The sequence below is a fragment of the Mustelus asterias genome, chromosome 8 (genome assembly GCF_964213995.1).
Source record: "Mustelus asterias chromosome 8, sMusAst1.hap1.1, whole genome shotgun sequence".
Classification (NCBI taxonomy): Eukaryota; Metazoa; Chordata; class Chondrichthyes; order Carcharhiniformes; family Triakidae; genus Mustelus; species Mustelus asterias.
Window position 1 is genome coordinate 36,043,033 of NC_135808.1, and position 10,318 is coordinate 36,053,350.

General features: G+C 45.5%; 1 protein-coding gene across 1 annotated transcript; it reads right to left on the reverse strand.

The window, feature by feature from the left end:
• Positions 1–718: 718 nt before the first annotated feature.
• Positions 719–9,742, reverse strand: LOC144497050 (uncharacterized). The gene is made up of 2 exons (XM_078217783.1): positions 9,707–9,742; positions 719–6,117 (listed from the first exon to the last, which is right to left on the reverse strand). The coding sequence occupies exon 2, from the start codon at positions 5,659–5,661 to the stop codon at positions 4,954–4,956; it is 708 nt and encodes a 235-aa protein (XP_078073909.1). The 5' UTR covers positions 5,662–6,117; positions 9,707–9,742; the 3' UTR covers positions 719–4,953.
• Between the last annotated feature and the right edge of the window lie 576 nt (positions 9,743–10,318).

Below are 10,318 nucleotides of genomic sequence, written 5' to 3' on the forward strand. Positions count from 1 at the left end.
ATAACGAAAGTTTTAATCATTCTGTACTTTGGCTGAGTGCCTTAGATCTTTGGAGAGATTTCAGAGCCCTGAACCTGAGCTGTCTAACCCTTCGGAGACTTCTGGGCGGCCGTACATTCACGTATTGTTTGTCCTTTCTGATTTTTCTGTTTTTGGGTTAGATTTTCTTGAAGAGAGTCTTTGCCTTTTGTGAATTTTTGCATAGAGTTTAAGTTTTTAGAATTGGCCACCTTTTTAAAAGAAATTCCCCACTGCAGGCACCATCTTTCAGGTGTGTTTAACCATGTGTCTGCCTTTCAGGTGAATGTAAAAGATTCCATGACACTAAGTTGTAGAAGGGCAGGGGAATTAACCCTGATGTCCTGATCAATATGGATCCCACAATCAATGTCATGGAAACAGATTATCAGGTTATCACCTCAGGGTTTGTGAAGGCTTGCTGTGAACAATTTGACTGACACATTTCTGATATTACTATTGTGTCTGCACTTCAAAATGCAGGTCATTGACTGAAATGTGCTTTTGGATGCCCTGAGTTTCTAAAAGTTGATATATGCAAGTCTTTTTTATGGAAATGTTATGTTTCTGTAAGCTGAAAGTCATAAATCCATTATACAGTGATATTGACCAATATATTGTGTACAGGACTTTTACTGTAGGATCTTGATTATTTCAGTGACTAGGAATATCACACTGATGAATCAGCTAGTTTGCATTAAATTTAAGAACATGAATTTATGGTCTGTTATAAATCTATACAGAAAATTGATAAAACAGCAGACAAACAACGCAATATTCAGCTTACACCAAACTTTGAATCAAGCAAAATAACAAAGCTTTTGAATATGTCTCAAGATCTTTCCCAGAACTTGAAATGAATTTTGGAAGAGTGTAAGGTATATTACACCTTACACTCCCGCACCATACTCAGGATAGTACATCCCCACTCCCTCACCATACTCAGGATAGTAGTCCTCCGAGGCAGGAGTACAAACATTACCCATGGTATTAGTCAAACACCCGTCACCTGAAGAAGATCTGTCTATAGTTCACATCATCAACTAAAGCAGGGTCTGATTCTACCCCAGACCCACTCCTGAGAGCCGGCTCACTTTACTAACACACATTCACATGCATCAGGGGAAACTCTCTCAGAATACTACAGACAGAGGTTTCCTTAAAATCCTGTGCTTTAGTCTGGCTCCCAATTCCGTTGGTCAGATATGACACCAGGCTCGAGCTCACTCCCATCATACAGGTAAAAGTCACATAGTCCCAATGACCATCAGCTGCTCTCCTCTTTGAGGGGGAGAGTTAATTGGTGGTGATTTAACCTGAGGATCACCACACCTCAGGTGGGGAGCAAGGTTGAATATCTCAGCTGATATGGGAATTGATGGGGAGGTGATGGCCTGATTTGATTTGATTATTGTCACATGTATTAATATACAGTGAAAAGTATTGTTTCTTGCGCTACACAGACAAAACACACCATACGTAGAAAAGCAAAGGAGAGAATGCAGAATGTAGTGTTACATCATAGCTAAGGTGTAGAGAAAGATCAACTTAATGCGAGGTAGGTCCATTCAAAAGGGTGCATGTGGTCCTTAATTATGCTGGCTGGTTTTCCGAGGCAGCGGGAAGTGTAGACAGAATCAATGGATGGGAGGCTCGTTTGAGTGATGGACTGGGCTTCGTTCACGATCCTTTGTAGTTTCTTGCAGTCTTGGACAGAGCAGGAACCATACCAAGCTGTGATACAACCAGAAAGAATGCTTTCTATGGTGCATCTGTAAAAGTTGGTGAGAATCATAGTGGACATGCCAAATTTCCTTAGCCTTCTGAGAAAGTAAAGGCGTTGGTGGGCTTTCTCAAATATAGCATGGGCATGGAGGGACCAGGACAGGTTGTTGGTGATCTGGACACCTAAAAAATTGAAGCTCTCGACCATTCCTACTTCGTCCCCATTGATGTAGACAGGGGCATGTCCTCCACTATGTTTCCTGAAGTCGATGACTATCTCCTTCATTTTGTTGACATTGAGGGGAAGATTATTGTCGTCGCACTAGTTAATCAGATTCTCTATCTCTTTCCTGTACTCTGGTGTTTGAGATCTGACCCACTATGGTGGTGTCATCAGCAAACTTGAAAATTGGATTGGAGGGGAATTTGCCACATAGTCATAGGTGTATAAGGAGTATAGTAGGAGGCTCATGACACAGCCTTGCCGGGCACCGGTGTTGAGAATGATGGTGGGGGAGGTGTTGTTGCCTATCCTTACTGATTACAGTCTGTGGGTTAAGAAGTTCAGGATTCAGTTGTAGAGGAAGGAGCCAAGCCCAGGCCACAGAGTTTGGAGATGAGTTTCATTGGAACAATGATGTTGAAGGCTGAGCTGTAGTCGATAAATAGAAGTCTGACATAGATGTCTTTGTTATCTCGGTGTTCCAGGGTTGAGTGCAGGGCCAGGGAGATGGTGTCTGCTGTGGACCTGTTGTGGCGGTAGGCAAACTGTAATGGATCCGGGCACTCTGGGAGGCCAGAATTGATTTGTGCTATGACTAACCTTTCAAAGCACTTCATAATGATGGATGCCAGAGCCACCTGACGATAATCATTAAGGCACGCTGCCTGGCTTTTCTTTGGTACCGGGATGATGATCGTCTTCTTGAAGCAGATAGGGACCTCAGATTGTTGTAAAGAGAGGTTGAAGATGTCTGTGAATACCCCCGCCAGCTGATCCGTGCAGGATCTGAATCTTTTGTCCAGGTACCCCTTCCGGGCCAGTCACTTTCTTTGGGTTGACCTTCGAGAAGGTCTCTTGGTATTTTCGCTGGACTATTAATCCAGGAATTCAACTAAAGCTCTGGGGACCTGAGTTTGAATCCCATCACGGCAGATGGTGCAATTTGAATTCAATAAAAATGATCTGTAATTAAGAATCTACTGATGACCATGAACCCATTGTCAACTGTCGGAAAAAACCCATCTGGTTCATTAATGTCCTTTAGGGAAGGAAATCTGCCATCCTTACCTGGTTTGGCCTACTTCTGACTCCAAATCCACAGCAATCTGGTTGACTCTCAACTGCCCTCAGGCAACTAGGGATGGACAATAAATGCTGGCCAGCTAGTGATGCCCATTCCCACAAATGAATGAAAAAAAGATTCATGCTGTTGGTGTCGCTCTGCATCATGAATCAGCCATCCAGCCAACTGAGCTAACCAACCCCCTAAAGCTGAAATTGTGGCAAATTGGAACCCTGAACACAGAGGCTGGAGCCTAAATTCAGCGACTTGGACCACTCGTCCACATTACTACTGTCATACAAATCCACCAATCATTTCAGAAATCTGTGGTCACATGGACCAGTTTCCACTCCTGGAAGACATTCTTCTCCCAGGTGAGTTGGTCAGCGCTTTCTAATTCCCAACTCTCTGCCCTTTGACCCTCTATTCAGCACAATGCTTCAATCTGATTCAACCATTTCTTCACCGTTGTTCCCAAAATTACCTTTACTACCTTCCTGGTCGATCTTTATTTCTCAAGTCCAAGGGGCGAAGATTTGGCACACAACCAGTTTAGCCATCCATTGCCAGATCTGACTGGACCACATCAAGCACTCGTGGCCAAAAGACAAAACGCTGGAAAATCTCAGCAGGTCTGGCAGCATCTGTAAGGAGAAAAAGAGCTGATGTTTCAAGTCCAGACGACCCTTTGTCAAAAGTCATCTGGATGCGAAACGTCAGCTCTTTTCTCTCCTTACAGATGCTGCCAGACCTGCTGAGATTTTCTAGCATTTTCTCTTTTGGTTTCAGATTCCAGCATCCCCAGCAATTTGCTTTTATCAAGCACGAGTGGTCCTGCTTTCCTCTGTCAAAACTGCTCATTACTCCAGCACCATCCTGAAGAACAAAGATATTTCACAACTACCCCACCCCCCTCTCCAAAACCAACTGTTTCCTTGTGGAAGTTATGTTCCAGCTGTACAGAGCTCTGTTTAGACCCTATTTGGAGAACTGTGTTCAGTTCTGGGCACCACACCTCAGGAAGGATATATTGCCCTTGGAAGGAGTGCGGCATAGATTCACCAGAATGTTCCTGGGGCTAAAAGGGCTAAATTATGAGGACAGGTTGTACAAACTGAGCTTGCATTCCCTTGAAGGTAGCAAATTAAGGGGTAATTTAATTGAGGTGTTTAAGATGATTAAACAAGTTGGTAGAGTAATTAGAGAAAAACTAGTCCTCTGGTGGGAGAGGCCAGAACAAGGGGACAGAGCATTAAAATTAGAGCGAGGCTGTTCAGGGGATCAAAGATCACCTACTTCCCCCTCTGTAACATCATCCATTTCCAACACTCCGACCTACACCCACATTACTCCATCTGCTGTTGAAATCCTCATCCATGTTGACTCTGTCAGCAAACACTCCTTCACAAAAAGGGGATTAGAAATCTGGAACTCTCTCCCCACATAAATCTGTTGACGTTGTGAGTCAGTTGAATATTTCAAAACTGAGATTGATAGGTTTATTGTTAGACAAGGGGTTTGAGGGTTACAGAGCCAAGGCAGGTGGATAGAGTTAAGAAACGGATCAGCTATGATCTAATTGAATGGTGTCACAGGCTCAAGGGATGACTCCAGTTCCTACATTCCTTAAATTCCTCTTGATTGTCCTCAGTCTCATCTCAATGACAATTGGTCAGTGTCATCCCTTCACCCTCCAGCTGAGCTTCCGACCCAATACCCTCTCCATCACAAAGATCACCTACTTCCCCCTCTGTAACATCATCCATTTCCAACACTCCGAACTACACCCACATTAGTCCATCTGCTGTTGAAATCCTCATCCATGTTGACTCTGTGAAGTCTTTTTCAGACACCTTACACTGAAACATCTTTTCCTCAGTGTGGATGTGTCAGTGTTTCATAAGTGTTGTTGACTGCATGAGGCTCAGTCACAGGCCTCACTTGGTTTTTCCGTTGTGTGAATGCGACGATGATCCAACATGCCCCATAATTGTTCAAACTCCTTATTACACACCTCACATGAGAATGTTTTCTTCTCCCCTGTGTGGATGCGCCTGTGACTCACCAGGCCTGGGAACTGTGCAAAGCCCTTATTACACACCTCACACTTAAATGGCTTCTCCCCAGTGTGAAGGCGTTGATGTTCACGAAGGGTCGATGACTGAGTGAATGATTTCTTACACACTTCACAGGTGAATGGTTTCTCCCCAGTGTGAGTGCGTTGGTGAACATGAAAGTGAGTTGAGCGTGAGAATGATTTCTCACACACTTTGCACGTGAATGGTTTCTCTCCTGTATGAATGCTCTGGTGTTCGAGCAGCCTCGTAGATGTCGGAAAAGCTTTATCACAAACCTCACACTTGAAGGGGTTCTCCCCTGTGTGGATTGTCTGATGGACCTGGAGGCTTGATAACTGTGTGAAGGATTTGCCACACATCTTACATGTGAATGGTTTCTCCCCTGTGTGAATGCGCTGATGTACACGGAGGGTCACTGACTGCGAGAATGATTTGTTGCACACATCACAGGTAAATGGTTTCTCTCCTGTGTGAGTGCGTTGGTGTACAAGGAAGTGGGATGAACATGAGAATGATTTGTCACACACCTGACACTTGAACGGTTTCTGTTCCATGAAGCTATCCTTGTGTTAACAGTTGTATAACAGATGGACCTTATGTGTTAGGAGTACGTGTGAATCTCCTCACACACCTAGCACTTGATCAGCCTCTCACCTGCAAGAATGAATCGGTTCAAGAGTGTCGATGAATGATTGAAGCTCTCACCACACTTAGAACTTCTTCCCAGCCTCACCCTGACCGATCATCCACAGCCGAATCTTCAGAAAGATTGGTTCTGATAGAAGGTTCCACACCACTGGCTAGTTTCAGGTCTGATGATATGTCAAAGCTCCCCTGACCCGACTAATTTTCAGATGATGGTTTCACTGCCCAACCTTCTGTGTTGAGAAATACTGTGAAGGGACTGGATATCTTCCCACAGTTGTGCTGTTGTTCCTTGGGTGCTGGTCAGGGACTATCTGTGGTGTCTATCCTCTCTGTATTCTCTGGTGTAATATGGTGCAATCCTTCTGTAAAACAGGAAAAGGAAACATGATTTCCTTCAACTCTCTGTCCCCCTTTCCGAAAGGGGCTGACTCCTCAGTCAGAGACTGTTCCACAGTGAGTGTCAGTCTGCTATTCCTCTGTGTGGGGATCAGATACAAGTCCCTTCTTTTTCCTCACCTACTGTCTCACACCCTCTGTTTCCAGTGGGGACACTGGATAGTGACCGGGGCAGACGACGTGGCTACTTTCTTTCATCCACCCAGTCCCCAGGTATCATCAGAACAATGGAAAGGACAGTCATTTGGAGTATAAAATGTGTTATTGATTAACTATGAGCTGAAGGCACTGAATCATTTCAATCTGAAAAGATTCCAGACTCCTACCTCACCATCCCTGGGAATGTCCCGTCCCACTGGCAGGTGGGGAAGTCCTCAATATTGACTCCATGCAGTCTCATGGCTTCAAGTCAAACAAGCTCAAGGAAAACTACCACTCCCCTCCCAGCTGATGAATAAGTATTTAAAGTTCATTCATTAGTGTCACAAGTAGGCTTACAATGAAGTTACTGTGGAAAAACCCCGAGTTGCCACACTCTGGCACCTGTTCGGGTACACTGAAGGAGAATTTAGCGTGGCCAATGCACCTAACCAGCAAGTCTTTCAGACTATGGGAGGAAACTGTAGCACCCGGAGGAAACCCACGCAGACACGGGGAGAATGTGCAGACTCCACACAGTCAATGACCCAAGCCAAGAATCGAATCTGGGTCCCTGGCGCCATGAGGCAGCAATGCTAACCACTGTGCCACCCATTTCACCATGTTAATTATCACTGGGGAAGGAGATTAAGGACAGATCCCAAAACTGGGTATCCATGAGGTGCAGTGAGCCATCAGCAGCAGCAGGATTGTATTCCCCACAATCTCACAGCCCGACACAGCCCTCATTCCATGATTGTCAGCAAATCAGTAGAGAGACATGTCAGGAGTAGCAATGGAGGTATAACTTAGAGTCCAGGTTTGAAGTTGGTGAAGGTTATTATTGAATCTGCATCCACTAGCCTATCAGACAGTGCTTTCCAAATCCTAACCATATGTTGTGCAAAACCTTTTCCCTTAAGTCCCCTTTGATTTTTTTTGTCAGTCATCTTTTATCTGTTCCTCCAGTTAACGACCCTCTGCCAATAGAAACAGTTTCTCGTTATTTACTGTCTAAATTCCACATGATTTTAAAATATCTCAAATAACTTCTTAGCCTTCTCTGCTCTAGGAAAACAAACCCAGCTTCTCCAGTCTGTCCATGTAACTATAATTCCTCAATCCTGGAACCATTCTAGTTAATCTGTTCTGTATCATCTCCAAAATTCAGAGATAGGGCAATGGGATACCTGGGGGTGATTTGAAGTCTCACAACACCAGGTTAAAGTCCAACAGGTTTATTTGGCAGCACTAGCTTTCAGAGCCTTGAGCTCCTTCATCAGGTGAGTGAGGACTTGTGTTCACAAACAGGGCATATAAAGACACAAACTCAATTTACAAGATAATGGTTGGAGTGCGAGTCTTTACAGGTAATCAAGTCTTAAAGGTACAGACAATGTGAGTGGAGAGAGTGCCAAGCACAGGTTAAAGAGGTGTGTATTGTCTCCGGCCAGGACAGTAAGTGAGATTTTGCAAGCCCAGGCAAGTCGTGGGGGTTACAGATAGTGTGACATGAACCCAAGATCCCGGTTGAGGCCATCCTCATGTGTGCGGAACTTGGCTATCAGTTTCTGCTCAGCGATTCTGCGTTGTTGTGTGTCGTGAAGGCCGCCTTGGAGAACGCTTACCCGAAGATCAGAAACTGAATGCCTGTGACTGCTGAAGTGTTCCCTGACTGGAAGGGAACACTCCTGCCTGTTGATTGTCGAGTGGTGTTCATTCATTCATTGTCGTAGCGTCTGCATGGTCTCCCCAATGTACCATGCCTTGGGACATCCTTTCCTGCAGCGTATCACATAGACAATGTTGGCCGAGTCGCATGAGTATGTACCGTGTACCTGGTGGATAGTGTTCTCACGTGAGATTATGGCATCCGTGTCGATGATCCGGCACGTCTTGCAGAGGTTGCTGTGGCAGGGTTGTGTGATGTCGCGATCACTGTTCTCCCGAAGGCTGGGTAGTTTGCTGCAGACAATGGTCTGTTTGAGGTTGTGCGGTTGTTTGAAGGCAAGAAGTGGGGGTGTGGGGATGGCCTTGGCGAGATGTTTGTCTTCATCGATGACATGTTGAAGGCTCCGGAGAAGATGTCGTAACTTCTCCGCTCCGGGGAAGTACTGAACGACGAAGGGTACTCTGTCCGCCTTGTCCCGTGTTTGTCTTCTGAGGACGTTGGTGCTGTTTTTCGCTGTGGCACGTCGGAACTGTCGATCGATGAGTCGAGCGCCATATCCTGTCCTTATGAGGGCATCCTTCACCATCTGTAGGTGTCTGTTGTGATCCTCCTCATCTGAGCAGTATAAGGATGGCTTGTTCATAGGGGATGGCTTCTTTAACATGTTTAGGGTGGAAGCTGGAGAAGTGGAGTTATCCGTGGGCTTGCGGTATAGTGAAGTGCTGAGGTTACCGTCCTTGAAGGAGATGCGTGTGTCCAAGAATGCAACCGATTCCGGACAGTAGTCCATGGTGAGTCTGATGGTGGGATGGAACTTGTTGATGTCATCATATAATTGTTTCAATGATTGTTCGCCATGAGTCCAAAGGAAGAAAATGTCATCGATGTATCTAGCGTATAGCATCGGTTGAAGGTCCTGTGCGGTGAATTGGTCTTGTTCGAACCTGTGCATAAAGATGTTGGCATATTGAGGTGTGAATTTGGTCCCCATGGCTGTTCCGTGTGTCTGGATGAAGAACTGGTTGTTGAAGGTGAAGACGTTGTGTTCCATGATGAAGTGGCTGGAAGCATGCGACTCGGCCAACGTTGTCTATCTGATACGCTGCAGGAAAGGATGTCCCAAGGCATGGTACGTTGGGGAGACCATGCAGACACTACGACAACCCTTATCTTGTAAATTGAGTTTGTGTCTTTATATGCCCTGTTTGTGAACACATGTCCTCACTCACCTGATGAAGGAGCTCAAGGCTCTGAAAGCTAGTGCTGCCAAATAAAGTCCCTGTTGGACTTTAACCTGGTGTTGTGAGACTTCTTACTGTGCTTACCCCAGTCCAACGTCGGCGTCTCCACATGGTGATTTGAAGGACATGAAGCACCCAGATCCCAACACACAGAACTGACCATTCAGTTTAATAACCAGCTCCCAACACACAGTCAGCAAGAATCCTCAGACACGCTGACCTCCCAGATAATTACACCTCACCTTCTCATATTCAGCAATGACTCATCAACAAAACTCAGCCTGTAATTCAAAAGGGAAATGCTTCCAATAAACACACTCAATATCCAACACACAGCTCCAATCAAACAGCTCAGCACCGAGTAAACAGGTCTCTCAGCTGGATCTTCTCACACAGCATAAGGGGCATTTCCACACCTGATTCCCCACAGGATAGTCAGACTGCCTGAACATTAGTGTGGATATTATGCAATGTAATTATTATAAATTCTGCTTCTTCACTCACCATCTCCTCACTTGGTTTTCAGTCCCTACAGGAAGTGAAGCAGCTGTGAAAGAGGAAGAGGAGGGAATGGGCAGAGTGGGTGGGCTCTCTGATTGACGTCTCTCACAGCCAATCCAAATATTTCTGGAGTAACACTTTATTTTTATGGTTTTATTTATTAGTCGCCACACTCCGGTGTCAGTTCGAATACACTGAGGAGGAATTTAGCATGATCAATGCATCGGGCCAGCACATCTTTCAGGCTGTGGGAGGAAACCGGAGCAACCAGAGGAAATCCACACGGACACAGGGAGAAAATGTAGACTTCGCACAGACAGTGACGCAAGCCGGGAATCGAACCCAGGTCCCTGGCGCTGTGGGGCAGCAGTGCTAACCACTGTGCCACCGTGCCGATTTCTAGTGTGGGAATAGCTTTCTTCATCCTCGGAGATTTTCCACCTGGCATCAGTTTGGAATGTGTAGCCTCGGATATGTTTGACAGCAGATCAGAAGAAGAAGACCCACAGCATCCAAGGCAGTGATGATGTGCAGTGATGGGATCAGCATATGGACAGGAGAAAGTGACACAAAAGGTCCAAAGCAATTTATTCCCCTTGCTCTCTTCCACAGATC